Raw genomic sequence first — 27,534 nt, 5'->3', positions numbered from 1 at the left:
GTTTCCTTTACATCCTCTACTTTTATTTTGCATCTCTTTCCATTCTGAAATCATATATATATTTTCATTACACAGGTATTACTCAGTTTTTCTGTTTGATATTCAGAGATGTGTCCACAGACTTCTTTCTGAAGTGGGAGTGCCTGAATTCAACTCAAAGGAACCTACACAGGTATGTCGTGTTGGAGAACTGCAGAAACCTGACCTTGGTAGGTAAATATATAGCTATCTCTAAAAGCTGAGTTTGCCCTCTGGAATATTTTTTTGGAATATTGCCAGAAAGAATTTCTTTTATATCCTTTTATATAGCCTATGCATTTCTTCTCCCTATTCCTAAAAAATGGCTTGAGCTTCATAGAGTACTGAATGGCCCACTTCATTAGCACTAAAGATGAAGCCCCATTTTCTCTTCTTCATTGTGGCCCTTTCAATAGTGACATCTTTGGGGCTTCCCTGGTGGCCTAGGGGTTAAGTCTCAGGGCTACTACCTGAAGGCCCACCATTATCACCTGAGCTTGATCCCCAGCCAGGGAGCTACCCACATGGCATAGCAGACCTCTTCTGTCTCACCCGCTGCTCCCCTCAGCAGTGTATTTCAGTCAGTCTGCCTGTTCTGTTCCCCACTCTGTCTCTGGTGAATCCTCTCACCCCCACACCTCTGGCCTGCACCCCAGTTCTTCTACGCAAAAATAAATAAAATCTCAATAGTGACATCTTTCCCTCTTCCCCCCACACCCACTAATCACAACATAGGACTTGAGTTCTAGGACACATAGAATATGAAAAAGTCTCCTTTCTTTTGTGAGTAGGACTGTCCACTCCCAGGCCAGATGCAATCTCTTTGTGGAGCTAGGACAGGATCCTTAGAGTGTTTTTGACAATAAGCGGACAAGGGGACTCTCCCTAGGTAAGTGACTGACGACCAGTCAATACCAAGCATGATCATTGATTTAATTCTGGGTTTGATATATTGGCACCTGTTTTTAATTTTGTCTTACAATTTTATAAAATATTTAACAAGTCCTGATCTGAGCTACAAAATAGCATATATTCATAGAAGTCTAGCTTCCATTGTTCCCTTCCACTGTTTTCCCTTCCTCCAACATGGGAAATCTTTTATAAACCTTACAGTTTATCCTTTCATTGTTTCATGAGAGCATTTTCTTATATATCTCCATACCTTCCCATTCTTTTGCAAATGTAGCATCAACTAGATACAGTTAACACTACCTTGTTCTTTTACTTTAAAAAATGTAACATGGAGATCATGCCATAATAATATCTAGATGGTTACCTCTTTCTCGTTTATGCAGTTGCATAGTACTCCATTGTGTGCCTATACTATAATGAATTTGAGTGGTTGGTGGCTCTTTGGATTGGTTCCAGTCATATTCTCTTATAAAGAATTCTGCAGTTGACCTCCTTGGTGGCGCAAGGGGTTAAGCAATGCACTATGAAGCAATCCGCAGCCTCTGCAGCACAAGTTCGATCCCCAGCCAGCCAGGGAGCAGACCTCTCCTGTCTCACCCACTGCTCCCCTCAGCAGTGTATTTTGTCAGTCTGCCTGTTCTGTTCCCCACTCTGTCTCTGGTTAATCCTCTCACCCCCCACATCTCTGGCCTGTACCCCAGCTCTTGTATGCATAAATAAATAAATCTTTTAAAAAAAAAAAAAAGAATTCTGCAGTTGACACCATTTTGCACACATCTTTTCAGGTTCTTTCCAGAAAGTACATGTTCAGATTCCTAGAAATGGGACTGCTGTGAAAGAATAATTGCTTATATACTTTTGCTAGAAACTGGCACTTACTTAAACAGATTGTATTATTTTCATTTGTACACTCAATGTATGAGAAAGACCTATTTACCTATAGCTTCCATCAGACTGTGCTATTAAACTTTTAATTTTTGCCAAAGTATAATTTGAATTTGTTCCAAAATTTGAGAATCATTGATTTAATCTTTCCCTAATCACCTTTCAATTTCTATACTTTGTGTCTCAAATTGGACCACCATATTAGAACTATTAATTATGTCCACATTTATGGACATTAATGTCAGTAGTTCTTCTTTTTCTAGTCTTAAATTTTGTGTATTCCAAGGGGAATACAAGAAAGCCCATCTCTAGTAACCTCAAATCTACTTTGTCTTTATGAATTTATTCTAGATATTTCAGATAATAAGTATGAGCATATGACATTTTTCCCTTTGTGTCTGACCTATTTCATTTAACATGTTTTCAAGGTTCCTCTATATTGTAACATACATCAGAATGTCGTTCCTTTTTTATGGATGAATAATATTCCACTGTATTTATTTATATTTATATTTTTATACACACACACACCCCACATTTTGTTTATGCAATAATCTGTTGATGGACATTTGAGTTGCTTCTACCTTTTGATGACTGTGAATAATGCTACAATGAACACTGACCTATAAATATGAGTGCCTGTTTTCAGTTCTTTTGGTGTATATCCAGGAGTTGAATTTCTGGTAAGTTTTTAACTTTGGGGGGAGTTACTGTGTTGTCTTCCACAGAGGCTTCACAATTTTACATTTCTACCAGTCAGGTATTAAGACTTTTGATTTCAAGGGCCTCCCTGGTGGTGCAGCAGGTTGAGTGCAGTGCTGTGAAGCTGTCTGCAGCCTCTGCAGCACCGGGTCGATTCCCGGCCAGCTAGGAAGATTCCCTCATGGTGTGGCAGACCTCTCCTGTCTCGCCTGCTGCTCCCCTCAGCAGTGTATTTCGGTCCTTCTGCCTGTTCTGCTCCCTGCTCTGTCTCTGGTGAATTCTTTCACCCTCCCATGCCTCTGGCTTGTACCCCAGTTCTTGTATAAATAAATAAATCTTAAAAAAAAAAAAAAAGGAAGCCCTTGTGTTTAAAAAAAAAAAAAGAGTTGATTTCATTCTTGCCAACAGTTGTTTTTTTTCTCTGTCTTATGTGAAATAGCTGGACTGGTGCTATTTCGGGTAGCAGGGAAGCAGACTCACAGGATTCTAGGGATTGTAGTTTAGGCCTCACAAACAGCCCCAACTTGCAGGCACAAATATGCCCTTTGCTAAAATTGGTTTAGCTGTGTTGGTGATCTTGTGTCTGTTATCTGCCCAGCCCCAATCCCTACCACAGATGGGAGGGGCGGTGGGAGGAGGAGAGAGCTTTCCTTGGGCTTAAAGGCCCACAGTATGGGAGTATACCTGTGGACCAGGCCTGAATGGGCATAAGCATACCCATGCCACGAAGTCTTATATTCAGTAAGCTTCCGCTGTAACTCTCTCCTTCTTTTGAGAGTTGGGCTCAGTTTTCAGTGCACCCCCCCTTTCACTTCTGGAGAATGATGTATGTGTGATGACACTGGGCTGACTCATCAGGTACGATTAGGGGAGAGATGACCTCCTTGCTTTTGATATGGGGCCTTAGTCTGGGCCCATCTGGGCTCATAATCTTTTTTTTTTTTTTTTTGGGCTCATAATCTTGATTAAGTTCAGTCTTTCTGCTGTACATTTAACCCTGTAAGAGTAGAACTCCACGCTTCTGGTTCTCTAAAGGGGCAGGGGCCGCCAGCTGAGCAGCATCAGCCTGGGCTATGCCAGGGCAGCAGGGTTTGATGGTCAAACCCCCACGGCCAGGTTTGCGTTTAAAGAAAAAAAAGATAGAGAGGAGAAAAAAACACCTCAGCAGTTTCGGAGGCATGCAGATCATGTTTAAATCTGGCCAGCAACAGTCAGAGCAAGAAGAGCTTGCCAGTACAGCTCCAGCATAAGACAGTGCTGAGCAGGCTGGACATGCTGGTGCTGTTGCAGTTTTGAATCCAGACTTGGTTTTGAAAATGGATCAGGTTCAAACATCACTGTCAAGTTCTCTCAATAACATTTTCCCTCTGGCTACCAATGGTAGTCTGCTATCCTGTCCTGATTGTTTTTTCTTTAGACTTGCGATGAGGTTGTTATCCTGTTACTTTTCTTCCCCCAGTTATACTGGCAACTTTTCTTTTTTTTAAAGATTTTTTTTTTATTTATACAATAGCTGGGGTACAGGCCAGAGGTGCGGGAGGGTAAAAGGACTCAGCAGTGCCGCAGACTTGCACAGCAGTGAACGATGAGGCCGTCTCAGGGTTGAGAGACTGCGCAGGGTGGTCAGGGATTCGGTTAAAGAAATGACAAACAGACACACTTCAAGAGTGAAAATCTGAGTGTAATTTAATTTGAGTTGGTGACCAGTATATATCTGTTTTCTAAAAGCATAGGAAAGGCGAACATCAGTGAAGAAATCAGCTTGCTTATAGGTTTAGCTTATCATTGACAGAGCAGTGATTTACATCTGGACTCAGGCGCATTCCTAAGTAGTTAGGCTATTAATTTTTCTTTTTATTTTATGTGAATACTTTTTGTTTAAACTACTCACTACCACTAAATTACTATTAATTAACACGGGTGAATTTTACTTTTCACAATGTAATATTTTTATCATTAAGATTAATACTAACAAGGCTAAGCATACAACAGAGAAATTATTAAGCTAACAGTTCTATTAATACACAGAGTTTAGTAACGTTTCATTTGAATTAGCCTAGTTATTAGATTTTATATGTTATTTTTTAATCAGCAAACCAATGACCTTTTAGACAGAGAAAGAGAAAAGATTTTAGAGAGAGAGAAAAGATTTTAGAGAGACAGTTGTATTAGAATAAAGTTTGTGGGCCTTGAGAAGGTGAGATAAGTTTCTGTGCGGACAGCATTCCTGTAGTGGCTCCTGGTGGTCGTTATCTTTCAACAGGCTTCCGTCTTATCTATGTCTTCAGGGAGTTTGCTGTTCTCCCCCTGCAAGCTGGTTCCTTGCCCAGCCGGACCTAGGGATTCCTAGAGGTCACTGCAGGGGAAGGTGCAGCAGGTATGTCTTCAGGGGGTTTTGCTGTTCTCCCCCTGCGCGCTGGTTGCCCAGCTGGACCTAGGGACCGTGGCGCAAGCCATTAGCCCTAAGGGTCACTGCAGGGGGAAGTGCAGCACAGCAGAGACAGAGCGGGGAGCAGAACAGGCAGAGGGGCCAAAAGCACTGCTGAGGGGAACAGCTGGCAAGACAAGAGAGATCTGCCGTGCCATGTGGGAATTTCCCTGGCTGGCCGGGAATCGAACCCGCACTGCAGAGGCTGTGGGCAGCTTCACAGCACTGCGCTCAACCCGCTGTGCCACCGGGGAGGCCCTATACTAGCAACTTCTGGCCTCTCGCCTGTGATACTTATTTCCCCTATCTGGATACTGTGTGCAGTTTAACTGTTTCAAGGTTTATGCTATAGTTTTTAGGGTGCACAATCAGTGTCTTCCAAGCAAAGATCCATGGAAGTAGGAGGTAAATAGTTTGAGCCCTCATTTGTTCAGAGTCTAAACTGGTTCTCACCCAGGGCCAATTTTATTGCCACCCCCACTGCCTTCAGGGACATTGGGCAATGTCTGGGGATATTTTTAGTTGTAAGAGCTGGAAGTGCTGTGGCATCTAGTGCAGGAAAGGTCAGGGTTGCTGCTAAAGATCCAGTGATGCATAAAACAGCCCCACACATAACACAGAATTATCCAGCCCCAAATATCAACACTGCCAAAGGTGAGAAACTCTCCTTGAAACATATGTTTATGTCATTCTTATCCTAGGGTAACTTTCAGAATGGGCTGAACATTCTACATTAGAATAAACTTGATGTACACTACAGCATAAATGATTCCGTTGTCATCTTGATTCTAACAGAGATGTTTAGATGTCTACTGCATTTCTGATCCCTGAAAATACAGGACCTGTATTTTCTCATCTGTTGTTTGAAGAATAGTCTCTTTATTTATTCTCAAATTTTACTCTAAGATATTTTGAAAAGTTCATCACTTTTTCCCCCTTAGCTCTAAATGGGTAAAGAATAGTGGAAATAACTGCCATTTATTGACTATTATACACCAGGGGTAACAAGACTAGAGTGGCTTATGCCATTTCACATAATAGAGAAGTGCCACTTGGTTAGACTTTGAACATTACAGACCTAGCTAGATACTGGAAATATCCTAATGGGGATAGGTGGGTTGATCTATCTGCAGGAAATGGAATGTTTGAGGACCTAGCTACATCCTGCTGACTTCTGGGCACCCAGAGCCAGCCTGTTTCCTGTATCTTTTCCTATAAACGTGGCCTTTACCTCTCCATTTTCACCTTTTCCTTCTCTCCTCTCGTCTTTTTTTTTTTTTGGTAGAAGAACTGGGGTGTAGGCCAGAGGTGCAGGGGTGAGAGGATTCACCAGAGAGAGAGTGGGGAACAGAAGAGGCAGATCAACTAAAATACACTGCTGAGGGGAGCAGCAGGCGAGACAGGAGAGGTCTGCTGCACCATGTGGGTCATCTCCCTGGCCAGAAATTGAACTCAGGTTATAGCAGTGATATCGCTGAGACTTAAGCAACCCTTAGGCCACCAAGGAGGCCCCTCTCCTCCCATATTAAAAACATTTGTTCTTACTATGTTCACAGTACAACGATTTATTGTTTCAGGGGTTGGTGATATCCAAGGATGTGTCCATAGACTCTTTTCAGGAGTGTGAACACCTGGATTCAGACTACAGATTCATATAGAAATGTGATTCTAGAAAACTGTAACAACCTGGTTTCAGTTGGTAAGCATACCTATCCCTAAAAATTCAGGCTTCCTTCTGGAATATTTGTTTTCTCCTGTTGACAATTTCTCAGTTCCTTTCAAATTTCCCATGCATTTATTTTTCCTGTCCCCAGAGAAAGGGCTTGAGCTTTGTAGTTGAAGGTGTGTGACTCCACTGGAGCTGGGGCTGAAGGTCTGTCCTCTCTATTAGTGACATTTCCTCTTAGATTTTCTGGGCCTTCTATAGCAAAACTCGGCACCATTTCTCTTGGGAGCAGGACTCTGCTGTCCTGAGCCAGACGTAGTGTCCTTCGTGGAGCACAGAAAGAGCGCTGGACAGCTGGCAGAGAGCTGACAAGGGAACTGCATCTAAGTAAGTGAAGGATGGTGGGGCAAGGTGAGGGACTAAAGGATGTAACCAAGTTGCTTCTGATGGAAACTGTCTTTTTCTGTTAACAACCTATAAAGTGAGACTTCTGCACCAAATGTTCCAGACTTCCTACCTCTACCTGTCTATGCCCATGGGTTCTCTTCCCCAATGCTCCCTTCTCTTCTCCAAGTAGGAAACACAGCCCTGATTCTTCTTCACTGATCAAGTTCTGCCTTTATTTTGTATGTGATTCTTACATGGCCCCTCATCTTCTTTTGCATTTTGATCTATATAAGTGTCTCTCTTTAAAAATTTGGGACTTTTCTTCTCCAGACCAGTTATTTTAATTCATTTATTTTACTCATTATGTCTTTATTCATTCATTTGTTCTTGTTATTTTTAGTTACTGATTAGTGTATGATGTAGTATATTGACATGCTGAACGAGAATGTTGCTCACCTGAAACATATAATGTTATAAACTAGTATTATCTCCATAAAAATTTTTAAAAATAGATTGGATTTATTATTAAGACCCTTTAGGCCTTACTACTTTTTTGTCTACTTCCTAAGAGCAAGAATATTATCTTAAAATTAATTCAACATCACTAATTAAATTGAAGAAATGATTGGGCCTCCCTGGTGGTCTAGGGGTTAAGTCTCAGTGCTATCACTGCTGCAGCCTGAGTTCAATCCTGGCCATGGAACTGACCCACATGGCACAGCAGACCTCTCCTGTCTCACCCGCTGCTCCCCTTAGCAGTGTATTTCAGTCGATCCACCTGTTCTGCTCACTACTCTGTCTCTGGTGAGTCTCTTACCCCTGCACCTCTGGCCTACACACTCCAGTTATTCTATGCAAAAATAAATAAAATATTTTTTAAAATAAAAATAAAATGAAATAATAAATTTAGGAAATGATAAATGTTTTTATCTAATTGACTTTGTATTCCACTTGTGTCAACTGTCTCAATAGTATCTTTAGGGCAGGTACCCAGCATCCAGTTTATGATTTGACCTTGCATTTAACTTGCATTTCTCTTTAGTTTCCTTCAAATTGTTAACAGTTCATCAGACTGCCATTGTAATGAGTTTATAATTTTTTGAAGAATTAAAGGCCCTTTTCTTTTTTAAAATAAAATGTCCTTCATTTTAGCTTTTCTGATTATTCCCTCATGATTAAGCTCAAGTCATGCTTCCCACATACCAAATACATGGTATTTTGTCCTTCTCAGGACACCATATCTGGGAGCATGCAATTTGCTTCTGCTTCTCATTAGAATGGTATTTTAATTAGCTGGCTCACATATTGTCAAATTTCTCTATCTCATAGTTTCTGTTGCTGCTACAACTAATAAGTCATCTGTCGGAAGGTATTTGAACACCATTTAGATATTGCTTTCCTGCTGGTACAATAGCCAAGTTATAGAAAAAACCCAAATGCCCATCAACAGACCAGTGGATTAAGATATGGTATATATGCAGAATGGAATACAACTCGGCTATTAAAAAAAGGTGAATTCTTGCCATTTGCAACAACACAAATGGAACTGGAGGGAGTCAGGCTAATAACTCAAAAGGAGAAAGACAAATACTAGATGATTTCACTCCTATGTGAAACAGAAGAGACAAATAAAACCGACAAACTGACAAACTAAATCAAACCAAACCCTAGAAATAGCCTGTAAAATTAAGGCTGCCAGAGGGCAAGCGAGGGAGGGAGGGAGGGGGCCCAATGGCCAAGGATAAATTGTTAAGGGGAAAGGATGTCCTGAGCAAACTCCATCCAGGCTTTGTGGACTCCACCCCAACTCTATTAAGACACTGGGAACTATAAATCCCATGATCCCCAAAGGGAGGCTGTGAGGACCTGAGGGCAGAGTTAAGCAGCCATGTTTCCTGTTTGAATATTTAACCAGCCATTGGGGGGGGGGGGGTTGCGCTCTTGGCCCAACAGCACGTGGTTTTTCACCAGCTCGGTTGGTCATTGGGATTCCAAGTCAGTGGACGGGTAGGATGCATTTACAAACTTATCTCCCTTTTTTTCTCCCTGAATTATTCATTTCCCCATATCTCCTTCCCTTGTAAATAAATCTTTTATTAACTTTTTGTGTGTGCCTGCAGTTTAGCATTAATAAGTCCCCTTTAAGAACATGGGTGAGGACCCACAGTGAGGCAACCCATTTTATATTGGGGTTGCTCTGTAACAAAAGGACTATGGATGCTTTGATGGTGGGGGTGGAAAGGTAACAGGTATCTGAGGAACTAGTCCCCTGAATTATAAAGTGTTGCAAACTAACATTATCTCAATTAAAAAGGTCAAAACAAAACAAAAATCTTGCATTTCTTTCCCTAACATCCTCTGCTGACTCACAGTACTGACATGACCACAATGGAGAAGTCTGGTAGGCTCCAGTTTGAGTACTTGTTACCACTACTCTTCTAGTTGTGGTGTTTTCCTCATTGGGAACATCCTTATGATAAGAGAATTACTACCTGTAATTAACACATCTACGCCCACCATACAGTCAGTAGTATCCATTATAAGCACTTAAGTGGGCATTGGCCCCAAAGGGCCCACCCACAAAATTATGCCAGTGCACTGTCCAATCTGAGAATTATGTCCAAATCTATTTTTTTGGTTTTTGTTTTTACCATACCCATGAGTGCTTCCTGGCACCACAGTAACTTATGACTCAATGTCCTCAAGAGCCTAAATGGTTTACCAACTTTGGTCACTGTCAAGTCCCTAACATACCTTTACCAGTGCATGTGGCCTTGGGTCCCTCTGAAGAAAGGTGGACCTTTGCTTCTATTCTAGCCCTGTTTGTTTTTAAAGGGGTAAGGATCTGAAAAGAGGCAGTATTGAAAGTATTGGATCAGGGTCTCCCTGGTGGCACAAGTGGTTAAGTCTCAGCACTATGAAGCTATCACCAGCCACTGCAGTATGAGTTTAAGTTTGATCCCCGGCCAGGGAGCTACCCACATGGCCCAGCAGACCTCTGCTGTCTCTCCCGCTGCTCCCCTCAGCAGTGTATTTCAGTAGATCTGCCTGTTTTGCTTCCCACTCTGTCTCTGGTGAATCCTCTCACCAACCCCCTGCCCCCATACCTCTGGCCCATGCCCCAGCTCTTGTATGCATGAATAAAAATAAATCTTAAGAAAAAGGAAGTATTGGATCAATACCAGTCCAAACAGCACAGACCTTTGCAAAGGCGTCTGCGTCCTCTTGTTCCTCTTCCGATTGCCCACAATAGATGTGAAACCTGGCCGGCATCTCTTCCTGTCACAGAAGATACACAAATAGACACATCAGGGAATCTTATTAAAAACCACATACCTCCCAGAACGTTTAAAAAAGAAAAGAGACACAATGTTCAGTATGTATTAGGAAGCAAAGCAACTAGAACTATAGTGTATAGCTGATGGAATTGCAAATCTGAAAACCACTTTGGAAAACTGTTTGCAATATCTCTAAAGCCAAATAAATGTATAACTGATGACCCAGCAATTCCCCCTCCTAGGTGTATATGGAATCAAGATGCACATATATACACAGCAAAAAACACAAATAGAATTTCAGAATGCATGACTCGGAATTTCAGAATACATAACCCCAAGCTGAAAACAAGCCAAATACCATCAACATGGAATACTGTTAAGGGGAAAGAAAGTATCAAGGATAATTAGAGTTCATTAGATATCAAAGTGAGGTTTCTAACTAAGGAAGTGTTCAACAGATTTAATCTGCAACTATTATTCCAACAAATTTGAATTTACTTTATATAGGTAGGAACAGTGAGTCACTGACATTAAATAAGATTATTCTTGACAGGGGTACTTCTAGTTCTAAGTGGTCTCAATCTAAAAATAGGTTGTTGCCATCTATGCACAGAAGATGGCAATTTAATGTTTCTTTCTAAAGAGCTACCTGTAGAGATGCAAAGCCTGGGTACCCAGTGTTAAATTCTTATCAGGCAGTTGGTTATCAGTGCGAGCAAAAAGACCTGCTTTAAGCACAGGCGTCAGATTTTGTTTTGTTTTTTTAAAGATTTATTTATTTGTACATACAAGCAGTGGGTACAGTCAGAAGCGCGGGAGGATGAGAGAATTCACCAGAGCCAGAGCAGGGAGCAGAGCAGGCAGAAGGACTGAAGTACACTGCTGAGGGGAGCAGCGGGCGGCAGGAGAGGTCTGCACGCCATGTGGGACCCTCCTCCGGTGGCCGGGGAGCAGCCGGGGATTGAATCCGCGCTGCAGAGGCTGCGGGCAGCTTCGCAACCCAGCGCTCAACCGCTGCGCCATGCGTCAGATTTTGTATAGCTGTTTCAGACTTCAAGTCTCTGGAAGATGGCCTTGCACTTGTTTGCTGGAATAAGGGAGGGGTCATTTCCCAGAACATTTTACAGTGTGCTTACAGGATAAACTAACTTTATTTAATCTCACCAACAGAATATTTGGCAAAGGAAGTGAAATCAAAGGGTAGACACACATGATCCCATTTATGTAAACTTCAAAACAAGGCCAAACGAATCTATGTTGTGGTAAAACACACTAGGGATACCTTTTCAGGAGACCAGGAGAGAATTAATTTTTGGGTGCTGGTTATTCCCTGGCTGAGTAGTTCATGAAATGTTAATTAACCAATTTTAATGATCTGTGCACTTTTTCGTATGTTACGTTCTCAAAGCATACTTTAAGCACCACAATGTCCTTTTTTTTTTTTTTTTTTTTAAGTTAAAGCTGTCGCAGATACAATAGCAGAACCACACTCCATGGTCACAAAGAGAGGCCGACGCGTTCACACCAGCAGGAAAGGGTCACGCTCCATCCCCGCCCCCTCCAGAGGCAGGCCAGGCTGCGGGAGGGCCCAGCGGCGCCTCTCCTCCAGCCTCCTGACTCAATTCGCCCGGATTCCCTCCACCGACCGGGATTTTCAGTCTTGGCGAGTCGGGGTTTGGGGAGTACCGACCACAGCGGGGTCCCACCTGGGAAAAGAACTTGGGCGCAGGGCTCAGAACCACCACGCTGGGCCATAAGGCCACCAGGGCTGCACTACAAGTCCCAGAAGGCATCGCGGCGGAAACAACTTCCGGCCGGCCCACCCGTGGGGGCGCCGCAGAGCTCAGACACGACTCCGGCGGCAGCAGGGGTTGACGGTCGTCGGCTCGGGACCGGCAGGTCGGGGCTGAAACGCCGAGGAATACTGTACTGCGAGGCATCGGCAGGCTTGGCGGCCCCTCTCTCGGGTCTTTCGTTCTGGACTACATTTCCCAGAGGCCTCCGGGCGCAACGTCAGCCCTTCTGGGTTGTCAGAGCGGCGGTGCTGAAGAGTTGGAGGCGCCCGGCCGCCGAGGCAGCGCGGCCTGTGGGTTTGTAATCTGTACAGCCTGGACCTGGGCAGGACGCCCGCCGAGCTGAAGGTGAGTCGTGCCTGCGCTCCGGCTCGGAGATCGGCCGTGTCTGGAGTCGGGGGCCTTACACGCCCCCGAGAGAGACGTGATGTGCCTGTGCTGCTGCGTGATTGTGTGTCACCCCTTGAGAGTGGTCATGCTGTCTGCGGTCGTGAGGGTGGCTGTGCGATGAAGGTGTGCGAAATGACCCCTCGTTTAACTGTGTCGTTCACTGTCTTCATGCCTAGTCTGTGCGCACCGGGGAGGCGACAGGGTGAGAAACGCCCACACTGGGGCCGTTTGTAGGTTCAGGGGTTTCTGGAAGCTGTGGCTGACTGCCCCCTCTCCTTGTAGCCAGCGGGGACCGAGGTTCCCTGGAAATGGCCGCGTCCTATGTGGGAAGATTAAACGGTGCGGCCAAAATTAAGGTTCCAGATACAGAGATATGCCTCCAAGCCACATACCTGATCTCAGAATGAGATTATTTAGAAGCAGGAAAATCACCAATTGTGGGGGGCTGAGAAGAGAGGAGGACAAAAACCAAGGGAGTAAGATTCCTCTCTTCCCCCCTCAGGAACCCACCTGAAAAGCCCACCCTTCTGGTCCCCAAAGAGGGCCATATTGCTGAAGCCTCTTTCTCACCTTCCTCTGAAAGTACTTGAGCTGAGGGAGGGGTGCGAGGGGAGTGAGTACAAGATGTTTGTTTGTAACAAGTCAGTTTCAGCTCAAAGGCAGGTTTGGGCCTCTACTCTTTCTCTCTTATCCACAGAAGCCCTTCTCTCACACGGGCGACCCGAGAACAAGGAAACACTGACTGCTGGATAATAAGAGCGTTGTATAAGGTCAGTTGCTGTTACCTCTTTTGGTTGCAAAATTCTTTCTGGTTTTCTATTCCTGAAACTCCTTAACAAGGATCCTTATAGTGATCTGGTCCTTGGGCCTTGCAATTCTAAAGAATACTGGGGACTGAAGGCGGCTATTACACTCCATTTACCTCTTTTTTATCTTATATACTCATCTGGCACACTTCCCCAATTCACAACTTAATGCTACAGTAATCAAGACAACATGGAACTGACATAGGATAGACATGAAAGATCAGTGGAATAGAACTGAGAGTTGAGAAATAAAAATTTTTGTCATTGATTTTCAATAAGGGTTTCAAGATAATTCAGAGAGAGAGAGAAAACTCTTTTTAAAACAATTCCAGCAATGATGCTGGAACAACTGGGGCACCTCCTGCAAAAGAATGAATTTGGGCTCTGTTGTATAAGATTTTAAGACTCCCTTGATGGCATAAAGATGATCATGAAGATGAAAGGTAGAACTCTGTTACTTAGAGCTTTAAACACCAGAAGGCTGCCACTCAGGGACTGTGCCACAGAGCAGGGAGGAAGCTGGAACTGTAGGAGGCAGTTTATATATGGCTAATAGGGTGGGGTCAGCTAGGTTTCCAGAGCTTGCTAGAGATTGGTTATTTTGTATAATTTCATTGCCCCCAAGGAGAAGGGGCTTTGTATCTGGGGGGGCCTCTGATTTATGGCTATATATGTGTGTTGTAACTCACAAGTGTTGGAGCCGCGTTAAAGTGGTTGGGGTGTGGATTTAGCAAAGTGCCTATGAAAGGCAAGTGAGAGTTTTTAGCCTTGACTTCAAAACTGGCTCAAGACAACTATTGTGAAATAATTTACAATTAACCTCTGATCTCTTGACATCAGATCTGAGCGTAGTTATTTGGGGTAGTTGGATGGTTCAACTTCTCGAGAATTCCTTAGACTTCTAGAGAAAACAGCACTTGTCATGTAATACGGTGAAGAAAATATTTTATTAGACATTATATCAGGGCTCTTAAGTGATGTCTTCATACACATGGAGGGGAAGACATATCCTTCTTCATATATGGAAGCTGGTGATAGGGAGTTTTCTTAATGTTTCTGTGAGATATGAGTCAGCCAAGGGGCTGATTAAGGCTTGAGGCAAGAATACAGTTAGGGGTCATTTGCCCGACTGGCATTAATAGGAATCTGCTTGGAATAAAGTGACTGTTATGCCTCTAATTAAGCCAGCTGCCTGGGAGATGAAAGTTCCATTGGATGCCTTTCCTGGAAACTCAGTATTTTGTGTTTTGAGAAGTGAAATGTGTACTTGGCCACTGTTAGTAATGTCTGCGACTCTGAAGGGAATAGGAGTGACCCGGTGAGGCCTGCTCTTGTTGTCTTAGTATATGTAGAGATATGGGTGCTTTGATTTATATCTTGGGTGTCCCTGAGGCTGAAGATTTCCAGAGTTCTTTACCCTCAGCGGGGACAAATCTTAGGCAGTGGCCCCAGAGGTTTATAAACCTATGCATTTGGTGCCATTGGTTGGCTAGGACATTCAATGCTAAGATGACTTCCTGAACTTTCACCACTTTTTTGACCTTGGATCCTGCCCTTTTCTGGGGACTCCTAGTTAAAGGAAGAAAGCAACATTTTCCTGAGCTCCACTGCCTCTGACAGTGCTAGCCACACCATCTATGAACTCCCATTGCTGTTTACACACTAATCCTAAGGAGCTTCCTTGAGAAAGGGGTGACTTCTTCCAGCACCCTGGCATCTGGTAAGGACTCAAGGACAGGGAGACTTTCGTTCCTCTTTGTAACTTTCTATGTGTGAAATGTTCCAGAAGGCTTAGGTTCGACTCCATCCCACAGGGTGTATCCAAGAGGACTGGATATTGGTACTGAGTTTGTGAGGGGGCTCTTCCACAAACCAAGGCATAGAGGGGAACTGGCATCAGAGGGTCACAGGTTCATGGTCTGTGAAGGCCTTTATTTCCAAAAGATTTAAGTGTATGGCCAGTAATCCTCATTGTGATCAAACATAGCCAGGGTCAAAAGGGGGCATTTCTTCTATTGTAAGCCCATGGGCTGTTATAGCTGGGCCAGAGACTCCAACCTTACTGCAGTAAGGTTGCCACAGTCTCCACAATGACAAGCCTGTGAGTGCACTAGTAGGAGTGACTATTGATTTTAAGTAGAACAGACTCTGCAACCTTTTTAGGAGGGGGTCCTATTCAAGAAGGCGTGTTCTGTTAAATGACAGCATCAGTAGGATTAAGTAAAATGTGTAAACAAGAAATATGTTGCCTCCAGAACTGACATAAACCTAAAAGACATTCTGGATGCTGAGAGGATCATTTGCTGTTTCTTGACACTGACAGAGCAATTTAACCAAGGTGCCAGGGCTTTCTACTATGTAATGCGTAATGGCCTACGTCTCTATGTGTGTGAGCGTGAGCAATTCTGTACTTGCATACCCTTAATGAATATGTTAAGTAAGTCTCAGGAGGAAGGCATCAGTGTAGAGCCTTGTTCTCCTGGAAAAGGTGGATACAGTTAAAATCCTGCTTATAAAAATTGTGTAGAATAGCAAGACTACTGGAGTAACTCTGGGTAACTTGGTAAAGTTGTGTCATGCTTAACCCTGATAAGGGAAGAAGTCAGGGTGGGCATTTAGCGAACTGTGAAGAGGAAATGAGACTTTTTAGCCCTGGGTCAATACTCTGAAATATGTTATCATAGCTCATACATCATCACACTCAAAAATTTTTTCACAGTGGACTGTCAACCTAAATGTAAGAGCCCAAACCATGAAACTCTTAGAAGAAAACAAAGGAAATCTCCATTATCTAAGTAGGCAGCAGTTTCTCATGAATGACACAAAGCACAAGCAATCAAAGGAAATGTGTAACTGGACTTTGGAATTCATCAAAATTAAAAGATTTTGAGCTTTGAAGTATACCTTTGAGCTTTGAAGGTGAAAATTTACCACCAAAGTGGGGCCCAGTATTTGTAAATCATCTGTTCATTAAGGGAATTGTATCTCAGACTATATGAGGAATTATTACAACTCAATGGTAAACAGACAACCAAATTTTATAAATGAGCATAGAATCCAAACACACATTTCTCCAAAGAAAACAGACAAATGGCCAATAAGCACATAAGGATGTTCAACATCAGTGGGGAACTACAAATCAGGACTGCAGTGACATACCACTTCAAACCACTAGGATGACTATGATTCCAAAGATGACAAGAAGGTGGGAAAACTGCAACTTCGATATAGTTACAGTGAAATGTTAAGATGGTGCAGATGCTTTGGGAAGTGTGACAGTTCCTCAAAGTGAGTTACAATATGACCCAGCAATTCCATTCCCTGGCCCATGTCAGAGAAATAAAATACGTGTCCACACAAAAAACATGTACAGGAATATTCTTAATAGTATTCACTGTAACAAAAAGTGAAAATGCAAATGTCCATCAACTAATGGTGGAGAAAATGTGATACCGCCATACAATGGAATAGTATTTAGCAGTATAAAGGAATGAAGTACTGATGCATGCTACCATGTAGATGAACCTTGAATTATGTTAAATGAAAAAAGCCAGTTGCAAAAGACAACATACTGCCTGATTTCATTTATAAATGTCTAGAATAGGCAATTTCTAGATACAAAAAATTAGTGATTGCCAGAGTCTGTGGGAATAAGTGAATGGGAAGTAACTGCTAATGGGTAATTTGCTAATTTTGTTTTTGAAAATACTTTAAAATTAATGTTGATGATTGCACACCTTTGTGAATATATTAGAAACCACTCGGTTGTGCTTCTGAAAGGATGAATTTATGGAATGTGAATGGTATGTCGATAAAGTCATGTGTCAAAAAAAAAGACACAAGTATAAGGAAGATGCTATCGGTGGCGGAAAGGAGTATGGTGGGAGAGATAGTTATATTCACGCATCTGTTTGCGGGTAAGTGTTAACGTATATAAAGCACCCAGCACATAGTATGTGCTCTGAGGAATTTATATGCTGTACAGTCACTTTCTGAAGCCGTCCTCAGCCTTCTATTTAGAAGCCTCATGATGTGAGGCAGGATGACAAGGGAGTGTTGCCCCCAGAGTTCCTAAATGCAGCTGAGGCCATGGTTTACCCCAACAGGTGGTTTTCTGTTAGAGGATGTTTTGGATGTGTTCCTTGGTTACTGGTTAATATTCATGTTACCAGCCAGTGGTAACATGTTCACCTGAGTGATACCTATACTTTGGATGCAGAATGTTTCTTGAACCTGGAACGTGAGCACGAGCTACAGAGACATCTGAGGTAGTGTGCTGAGCTTGGGGCTAAGAGGTAGATACTAGTTTTGAGAAGCATTTGTTCCTGGAATTGCCGTGCACAGGCAGACCATCCTCCAGTCTGTGGCTGTGTGTAGACCCTTGAGGTGGGTACTGTTTGTATAAATCTGATCAGGACCCCCATGGCTATAAAAGTGAACTATGCATGTCAGGTCGGAGAACCAGAATTAATTCTTTCACACTAGTATGTTCTGGGATTGGTGATCTCCTCATTACATATGTTGAGCATGAATGGACCAGGGCTGCAAAAAGGGGAGGAAATGTTTACCTGAACTTAGTAATTTAAAAGCAGGCCTGTTTTGTTAAGCAAACGACAAAACAAGTGTTAGAAAGGATGTGGAGAGACAGGAACCCTTGTACACTCTGGATGGGAATGTAAATTGTTGCAGCCATTAAGGAAAGCAATATTAACCTCTCAAAAAATTAAAAATAGAAATTCCTTATGATCCAGTTATCCCACTTTTGGGTATTTACCCAAAGACCACAAAAATAGCAAATGAAACAAATATATGCGGCCCTGTGTTCACTGCAGCAATATTCACAATAACCAACAACTGGAAACAACCTTAGTGTGTAACACTTGACTGTATATACCATGGACTGCTATTCAGCTACTAAGAAACAAGGAGAAATCCTGCCATTTGCAGCAACCTGATTGGACCTAGAGGCTATTATGTTGAGTAAAATAAGTAAGATGAAGAAGGACAAATACCATATGATGTCATTTACAGGTGATATAGAGAAACCATATAAACAAATGAACTAAATAAAACAAACCCAGACCACCAAATTAATGATTATTGGAAGGAAAGGGGGAAGAAGGGCAGGTAAAGTGGGACTTTTAGTGGTGAACTGAATGCAGCATGCACAGATACTGGTATGTGATGCACATCTGAAACTTGCATAACTCAGTGTTACTTCAGTTAAACATTTAAGAAAATTAGGAAATGAGGGCCTCCCTGGTGGCGCAAGAGGTTAAGCACCTTACTATGAAGCTGTCCACAGCCTCTGCAGCTTGAGTTCGATCCCTGGCCAGCCAGGGAGCTACCCACATGGCGCAGCAGACCTCTCCTGACTTGACTGCTGCTCCCCTCAGCAGTGTATTTCAGTCAGTCTGACTGTTCTGCTCCCTACTCTGTCTCTGGTGAATCCTCTCACCCCCCGCATCTCTGGCCTGCACCCCAGCTCTTGTGTGCATAAATAAATAAATCTTTAAAAAAAAAGAAAAGAAAATTAGGAAATGAAAATATCAATATAAGCAAAAGCAGTCTGTTCTCATGGTTTCCTTTTTCCTTCCTGCCTTTTCAGGACTCTGCACTTTTCAAGAAGAACCCAGAGGAGGACTAATAAGTTACAGTTCTAAGCCATGTCCCACGTGAGTCAGTGTTTCTTCTTCCCTTCACCGAACACTGTTTGCTAGGACATGATGAATATTCAGTATCTCTGTCACCTGACAGTCTGCTTACTAAGCTGCATCCAAGCATCTGTTCTCCTTAGCACTCCAATTTCAGGAAATGAACAGACAGGGGATCATGTTGGGGAATACCTCGAGATGACTATCAGCAATGAGGTCATTTTTGAATTTGAATCCTATCTGTAGGCCAGGGTCACATCTGTGTGCACAGAACTCATCTTTCATTAACTTTCTGTTGCTGAGAATAAGCAAAGTGGTACACTGAGCAATGATTAAGTAGGTAACGTGGTCAGCCAGATGATTAAATGGTTGAGAATTTTGGAAACAAAGCAGTGAAGGGCATTAGCGAAAGGAGCATAAACTACCACAAAATATGAAAGCAATTATAATCACAATGTAGAATATTATGTAGCCTATAAAAATGTCTATGAAAGGATCTGCCAAGATAAGGAAGAATATTATTTCTAAATTATTCAGACTTGAAAAGAAATTCTTATATGTACATCTTATTTCCTAAGATAAACATTTTAAAAGACATTTTGAAAGGTGCCCATCATTTCTTTTTTTCTCCTTCCCTCCCTCCGTCCTTAATTTCTTCTCTCCTTCCCTTTCCCTTTTGTTCTGTTTTCAATTTTTTAAAAGTATTTATTTATGCATACAAGAACCGGGATGTAGGCCAGAGGTGTGGGGGTGTGAGAGAATTCATCAGCAAGAGTGGGGAACAGAAAAGGTGGATCTACTGAAATACACTGCTGAGGGGAGCAGTGGGTGAAACAGGAGAGGTATGCTGCGCCATGTGGGTCAGCTCCCTGGCTGGGTATTGAACTCGTGCTGCCGTGGCTGCAGACAGCTTGACAGGGCCACCACTAGGGAGGCCCTTGTTTTCAATTCTTAAGGTTCAAGAAGAGGCACTTAGGACTTGAGAATCTGCCTGTGTTCTCTCATTTCATCATGCACACATTATTTTATTTAATCAGAAAACTCCACAAACTGTGTTATTCATTCCCATACAAGTTCCCAAAAGGCTATGATAGAGCGAAATAGAAAAGGATCAGAACTGTTTAGGTGTCTACATTTATCTACTTCTTGCCATTACTTACCCACATTGCAAGCTTCCAGCATCAACATATTTGCTCTTAATTTTGTACCTTTTATAGTACTTTTCTTCTCCTCACAGTTAACATTTGGGTTTCTCATTTCAGAGATTGGTGTTATTCAGAGATGTGGCCGTAGTCTTCTCTCAGCAGGAATGGGAGTGCCTGGACTTGGAACAGAAGAATTTGTACAGAGAGGTGATGTTGGAGAACTATAAAAATCTGGTCTCGCTGGGTAAGTTGGTCTGCTTTCCAACAATTTGACTTTAGTCTTTGTGAGCTTTTAGAAACTTTTCAAGTTCCCAGCTGAATTTCAGACTCCTATTCCTAAATAACTTATTTGTGCCTTGCAGTTGGAAATGGACAGCTCATTTGGGCACCTTTATCTCCTGTCTCCTTCAGCTATCCCTCCTCTGAACATTTCTGTCATTGACCTTCTAACGGATGAACACTAGACTTAATTTTAATTCTGGACAAGCAGAGTATAACCATATCCATTTCCATTTTTTATAAACAGGATTTTCCATTTCTAAGCCAGACATACTCTCCTTATTGGAACAAGGAAAAGAACCCTGGAAAGTTGTGCAGGAAATCGCAAGAAGTCAGAGCCCAGGTGAGTAAGAGATGGTCAGGCAAGAGGGGACCATTGGGGGTCAGTCGGATTACTTAGTAAGTTTGCCATACCTTTAAGGTATTAGCTTGGATATTCTCAAACCCCATCAAGGCCTTTTACTCTAAGGCCTGTTTTAAAAGCCTGACTGTTGGAGGGCAAAACTGTTTTAGTGTCAACAACTAAGAAAGTCACTTCTTTACTCCATTCACCACTTCCCTGCTTCTCTTTCATTTTCCACTGTATTTTCAAATAGGGAATAGCTTTCTTTTTATCCTACAGCATACTATTCCATGACGTGTGTATATACCACACGATCTACTGATGGACAATTAGATTATTAATTTATTTTTTTAATTGAAGTAACATTGGTTTACAACACTGTATGATTTAAAAGTATAGGATCACACCCTTCAGATGTATGTTACCACACCACATCCATCACAATTAGGTTTGTATCTTTATCTGTAACAAATTGTAGTTCAATGAAAAGTCTGCACCAGAATATTTGGGATTTTGCTAGTACAGTTTTAGGATAGATTTTACAGAGTGGGTTTGCTAAATAGCGTACATTCCATTTCATAGGGCATGTATTTTCATACTTTTACTAACATATACCAATGTACAATGTAAGAGTACTAGTGTATTTATCATTTCAGTAACAGTTTGATGTCACATTTGGAAATTCACTGTTCTAAGGGGTGAAAAATAGCATCTCAGTGTCGTTTTTATTAAAAAAAAATAATTTGCTGCGATATAATTCATACCATCCAAATAACCCATTTATTGTAGACAATTTGATGGTTAGTTAATATAATTGTACTCTTGAACCTCTATTGCTAGTCACTTTTAGAACTGTCATAACCTGAAGAACAGCTCCATTTTCCTCTTCCTCTAACTCCCCAGCACTACACAGCTACTAATCCTTCTGTCTCAGTGGATTTTCCCATTCTGGACATTTCAAAATTTATTCATATTATAGCATGTATCATTCTATCTTTTCTTTTATTGCCAAATAACATTATATTGTGTAAATACATATATCTATGTATATACATACATACACATATGTGTATATATGTGTGTATAAATACACACACACTACACTTTATTCATTCATCAATTAACAGATGTTTGAGGTGTTTCCACCTTTTGGTTAATATGAACAACACTGTCATGAACATTATGTACATGTCTTTATATGAACATACATTTTCAGAACTTTTGATGTACGAGTGGGATTCCTGGGTTATGTGATATCTCCATGTTGGCTATTTCTCTTGGATATGTGACTAGGAATGAAATTTCTAAGTAATATGGCAAATCAATGTTAACTTTTTGAGGAAGTGCAAAACTCTTTTCCAAAGCAGCTACATATTTTACATTCCCATCAGCAATGAATGGGGGTTAGTTTCTCCATGCCCTTACCTCCATGGTTAAAGTTACCTTCAATAGTTAAAGTCAACTTTGCTTATAATAGTTAAAAACCATTTACATTACTTGTCTATCAATTGTCTGCTTCACTAGTCTATTTTTATTTAGTGTCTATAGTCTTTTCCTCTAGTCTTATTTTTCTAGAAATACATTTGTGGCATGTAATGTTGCCAGCCTAATTTTAGAAACTGTCCATTAGGCATGCTGCACCTTTGTTATATAAAATGCAAATATTTTTCCCATTTTATTATTTTACTTCATTTTTGACATGCCAATTAACAGTAATGTGGTCATCTTTATCAAGTTATAATTAGAAATGTTTTCCCCATTCCTGAGTTACAGAATTCACCCAGGTTTTATTGTAGTTATTTGTATGCTTTTTTCCCCTGTAAATAAGGATACCTGATCCATTTAGAATTTATCCTGCTGTATGGTCTGAAAAATTAATATGATTTTATCTTCACTTCTTTATATTTACCCTTCTTTATCACTTTTACATGTTTTCACTACTGATTTGAGCAGCCAACTTTATTTTATACTATATTTATAAACTGGCTAGTTCTGGATTTCTCTTTACTACTCCATGGGTTCTACTGACATCTTAGAGTATTATATTACATTTGAGTCTACTGCTTCTACCTTAAAGTTTCACTTTTCCAAGAGTATGAAAATAACATTTGTTAATTTTCTTGTCATTTTACAGACTGGGTATCCAGGTGTGAGTCCAAGAAGCTATCTTCAAAAAGAAAAACTTATGAAAAAGAAGCATCTCGATGGGACATAACAGAGCAACTTACAAGCCATAAATATGAGTGTAAAAGTTTTCAAGATAATAGGGAATGCAGAGACAAATTTGAAAGCCAATCAGGAAATAAAGAGGGACATTTTAGGCAACTAGTAGTGACCTATGAAGATGTTCCTAATTTTAATGAGAACACATCCATTGCATTACAACAGAGAATTCATTCTACTGAGAAATCTGATGAATGTAAAGCCTGCAGAAAATACTTTATACATGGCTTTCAACAGACTGAACATCAGAAAGTTCATTCTGATGAAAAATTCTATGAATGTAAAGAATGTGGGAAGATCTTTATTCAGGGCTCACAACTTACCTACCATGAGAGAGTTCACGTTGCTAAGAAACCTTATGAATGTAAGGAATGCGGAAAATCTTTTATCTGTGCCTCACAACTTATTTATCATCAAAGAATTCATACTGGGGAGAAACCTTATGAATGCAAAGAGTGTGGGAAGGCCTTTATTCGTGGTTCTCATCTAACTCAGCATCAAAGAATTCATACAGGTGAAAGGCCCTACGAATGTAATGAATGTGGGAAGGCCTTTTTTCGTGGCTCACAACTTACTTATCATCAGAGAGTTCACACTTCAGAGAAACCCTATCAGTGTAAGGAATGTGGAAAGGCCTTCATCCGTGGCTCTCAACTGAATGAACATCAGCGAATTCATACGGGTGAGAAACCCTATAAATGTAAGAAATGTGGAAAAGCCTTTAGTTACGGCTCACAGCTTACTCTACATCATAGGCTTCATACTGGTGAAAAGCCCTATAAATGTAAGGATTGTGAGAAGTCCTTCATTCGTGGCTCACAACTTACTGAACATCAAAGGATTCATACAGGGAGGAAACCACATGAATGTAATCAATGTGGAAAGACTTTTAACTATGGCTCACAGCTTATTCGACATCAGAGAATTCACACTGGTGAGAAACCCTATGAATGTCAAGAATGTGGAAAATCATTTATTCGTGGATCGCAACTTACTGAACATCAAAAAATTCACACTGGTGAAAAACCCTTTGAATGTAAGGAATGTGGGAAGGCCTTTATTCGTAGCTCACATCTTACTCAGCATCAGAGAATCCATACTGGCGAAAGACCGTATGAATGTAAAGAGTGTGGGAAGTCCTTTATTTATGGCTCACAACTGACTCAACATCAGAAGATTCATACGGGTGAGAATCCCTACGAATGTAAGGAGTGTGGTAAGATCTTTATTTGTACCTCACAGCTTAGCCTACATCAGATTTTTCATACTGGAAGGAAACCATTTGAATGTACAGAATGTGGTAAGATTTTTATTCGTGGCTCACAGCTAACTTATCATCAGAGAGTTCATACTGGTGAGAAACCCTATGGATGTAGTGAATGTGGGAAGGCCTTTATTCGTGGTTCACATCTTACTCAGCATCAGAGAATTCACACAGGTGAAAAACCATACAAATGTAATGTGTGTGAGAAGGCCTTTAATCGTGGCTCACAACTGACTCAACATCAGAGGATTCATTCTGGTGAGAAGCCTTATAAATGTAACGTATGTGGTAAGAATTTTAGACGGCATTCACATCTTACTCAACATCAGAAACTTCACAGTGGTACAAAACTGTATGAAAATATCAATTTAGTTAAACCTTTACCAGTCTGCCCATGACACTCAGAGTTGGAATATCATAAAATTCAGATTTTGAATGTGGAAATCATTTTTTATTTTCACTGGTAAAAAACTCACCATCAGAGAATTCACAGTGAAGGCTAGAGTAACCTACCTGCAGAATCACTTTCCATCATACTTCAATCCCTGTTAGACATTAGTAAATTCTTACAAGAGATCAACCATATTCAGCATCCTTTTTTTGTTCCATATCATCTGAACTCCACTTACTATGTGTGTATACCTTTGGCAAACCTTTAGCGCTTAAGCCCTTACTTAACCCTGTTTGCTTTAGTTTCCTCATTTATAAAACATTAATATACATCTTACCATAAATGTTCAGAAATTCAAAGGAGTGAATACATATAAAGCTTTATGCAATACGTAATGTATAGCTTATGCTTAATAAATGTTAGCTATTGTAAATATTTTTATTCAGTATTTTAAATGTGTACTATTACAGAATTTAAATGAGATGAAGGCTCTACAAATATAATACATAAAGTAAGTATTTCATCACTCTACACATCAGATAAATAATTTTGGAGCAAAACTTTTCATCTAGTTAATGTGTGGTTATGACTTGTTCTGAATCATACAATTCTTACTAAAAGGAAATTCTAAAAAAAAGTGTTTGACTATTAGAAATAAAGCTGCTAATAAACATTTGTGTGTAGGTTTTTGTGTGAAAATAAAATTCCATCTCCATGGTATAAGTGCCTAAGAGAGCAATTTCTGGGTCTTAAAGCTAACGCATGTTTTCTATTATACAAGCTGAACAAATCATTTTCCAAAGTGGCTTTACCATTTTACATTCCCACCAGAAACATGAAGGACCCAGTTTCTCAGCATCTCCACCAGAATTTGGTGTTATCACTAATTTTTATCTTAGCCATTCCAATAGGCATGTAGTAATAGCTCTTTGTGGTTGTAATATGTGTTTACCTGGTAGCTAATGATGTTAAATATTTTTTCGTGTGCTTTAATTGTTGGTGAAATGCCTGGTTATTTCTTTTAACTTTTTCTTCTGTTGGCTTTTGAGAGAGTGCTTTTTATATCCTAGATAATACTAGTTCTTTGTGGGATATGTGGTTTGCAGTTTTTTCCCTCAGTGCATAGCTTACATTACTTACTTTAGTGGAGTATTTTGAAGAGCAAACATTTTTAATTTTGATAAAGTCTAGTTTATCAAATGTACCTTATATTGATCTTATTTTTGATGTGAAATCTAAGGATTCCTTGCCAAGCCCCAAGTCCCAATGATTTTCTCTTTTTTTGCCTAAAATTTCTATGGTTTTATAAGTCTATGATTCGTTTTGAGTTCATTTTTTGCCTCCATTGTAAGCTTGAGTTTGGTATTCTTTGTTGTTTTGGTTTTCTTTCTTGTTTATGGTTGTCCATTTCCTCCATTATCAATTGTTGAAAAAGTTATCTTTCCTTCATGAGTTGTTTTTGCCCCCTTAAAATATCCATTAGACAAATCTATGTGTGTCCTGTTCTGGGTTTTCTCTTCTATTGATGCATTTGTCTATCCCTCTGCTAATATCATACTATCTTGATTACTGTCATGCCACAGGATATCTTTATATTGGGCAGAGTGATTTCTTTTTCAAAATTGACTTAAATATTCTAGGTCTTTTGCTATTTCATATAAATTTTAGAGTAAACTCTCATATATCTACAGGAAAAAAAGCTTATTGAAGTTTTGATAGGAATTCAATTTGGGGATAATGACATCTTTCTTCCCAGTCTGAGTCTTCCTTTCCATTAACATGGTATGTCTCTCCATTTTTAGGTCTTTGTTATGGGTTGAATTATGTGCCTCCAAATGTTGAAGTCTTAATTCTCGGTACCTATGTATGTGATCTTACTTGGAAAAAGGGTTTTTGCAGATGCAATCAAATTAAATGAGATCATATGAGAGTATGCACAACTCTAATTACTTCTCTTATAAGAAGAGAGGTATATGGACACTAACACACAGGGAAGTTACATGTGAATTCAGAGGCAGAGATTGGAATGATGTATCTATAACCCAAGGAACATAAAGGGATTATTCACAATCACCAAAAACTAGGAGGGGAAAGAAAGGATCCTCCCCTAGAAACTTCAGAGAAAACATGGCCCTGCCAAATTACTTGATTTCAGACTTCTAGCCCCTAGAACTGTGAGAAAATATTTTTTTTAAATTAATCCTAAGTTTGTAGTAATTTATGTCAAGTCCAAGAAACTAATACAGTTTTGATTTCTTTTGTTAGGATTTTTGATTTTGGCATACAGCTCTTATACATGACTTGTTTGTGCATACCTAAGTGATTCATTTTATTTGCAAAAGTTGTAAATGGTGGTTGTTAAGTTCTAGCACAGACATGCTGACCTGGCTTCTCAGCAACAGAATTTTTGATGAATAGATAAAACTGTGTATTATTTATTCACCACTCTTATATACAAATATATGTGTTTTGGAGGGTGGGGCGTGGTTTCTAATAGACAATGTAATCTATAAACAGGGACAGCTTTATATATATATATATATATATATATATATATATATATATATATATTATATGGTTTGTTTTTTTTTCCCCCTAGCCTGTGTCTTTTTTGCCTTATTTGCTGGCTGTAATTCCCCAATGTAATATATAATAACTGGTGAGAGCAGACATCTTCATCTTGTTTCTGATCTTAGGAGGAAACATTCAGTCTTTCACCACTAAGTATGTTATCAGTAGGTTTTATGTATCAAGAGATGCACTTTTTTAAATCAAAGGATTTACCCTCTGTTCCTAATATGTGGAAATTTTGTGTTTTTAATCATAAATGTATTTTGGATTTTGCCAAATGTATTTCTGCAGCAATCGGTATGATTATGATTTTTCTTCTTTAACCTGTTGATATGGTTGATTACATTGATTGGTTTTTAAATGTCAACCAGTCTTATATACTTGTAGTAAATTACATTC

General features: G+C 40.4%; 2 protein-coding genes and 1 long non-coding RNA gene across 19 annotated transcripts in view; 2 read left to right on the top strand and 1 right to left on the bottom strand.

Moving 5' to 3' along the window:
* Positions 1-27,534, bottom strand: part of ZNF570 (zinc finger protein 570) — a 114,285-nt gene that overhangs the window by 23,919 nt on the left and 62,832 nt on the right. For 4 of the 16 annotated variants that reach the window (XR_008552509.1, XR_008552507.1, XR_005126246.2 and 1 more), the window contains exons 4-7: positions 20,080-20,243; positions 11,983-12,778; positions 10,200-10,277; positions 3,746-4,873 (exon numbers count right to left, since the gene is read on the bottom strand). The gene's annotated coding sequence lies outside the window, so the exon portion shown is untranslated. The other 12 variants (XR_008552512.1, XR_005126244.2, XR_005126247.2 and 9 more) reach the window with 10 other exon arrangements.
* LOC129146085 (uncharacterized) lies at positions 69-13,196 on the top strand. Of its 2 annotated transcripts, XR_008552515.1 has the most exons (4): positions 69-172; positions 6,523-6,644; positions 11,732-12,417; positions 13,157-13,196. It is a non-coding gene; the product is annotated as an uncharacterized LOC129146085 (long non-coding RNA). The 2 variants fall into 2 exon arrangements; XR_008552516.1 differs by lacking the exons at positions 69-172; positions 6,523-6,644 and adding an exon at positions 6,779-6,998.
* On the top strand, positions 13,191-27,088 carry LOC119250164 (zinc finger protein 345-like). Its single transcript, XM_037517893.2, has 5 exons — positions 13,191-13,229; positions 18,874-18,940; positions 20,182-20,308; positions 20,591-20,686; positions 22,821-27,088. Exons 2-5 carry the CDS (start codon positions 18,932-18,934, stop codon positions 24,569-24,571), a joined length of 1,983 nt encoding a protein of 660 aa, XP_037373790.1. The 5' UTR covers positions 13,191-13,229; positions 18,874-18,931; the 3' UTR covers positions 24,572-27,088.

Source organism: Talpa occidentalis, unplaced genomic scaffold, assembly GCF_014898055.3.
Source record: "Talpa occidentalis isolate TD23 unplaced genomic scaffold, MPIMG_talOcc4v2.1 talOcc4.17, whole genome shotgun sequence".
Lineage (NCBI taxonomy): Eukaryota > Metazoa > Chordata > Mammalia > Eulipotyphla > Talpidae > Talpa > Talpa occidentalis.
The sequence above is the reverse complement of the archived record's forward strand: the minus strand, read 5'-3'. Positions and strand labels throughout refer to the sequence as shown.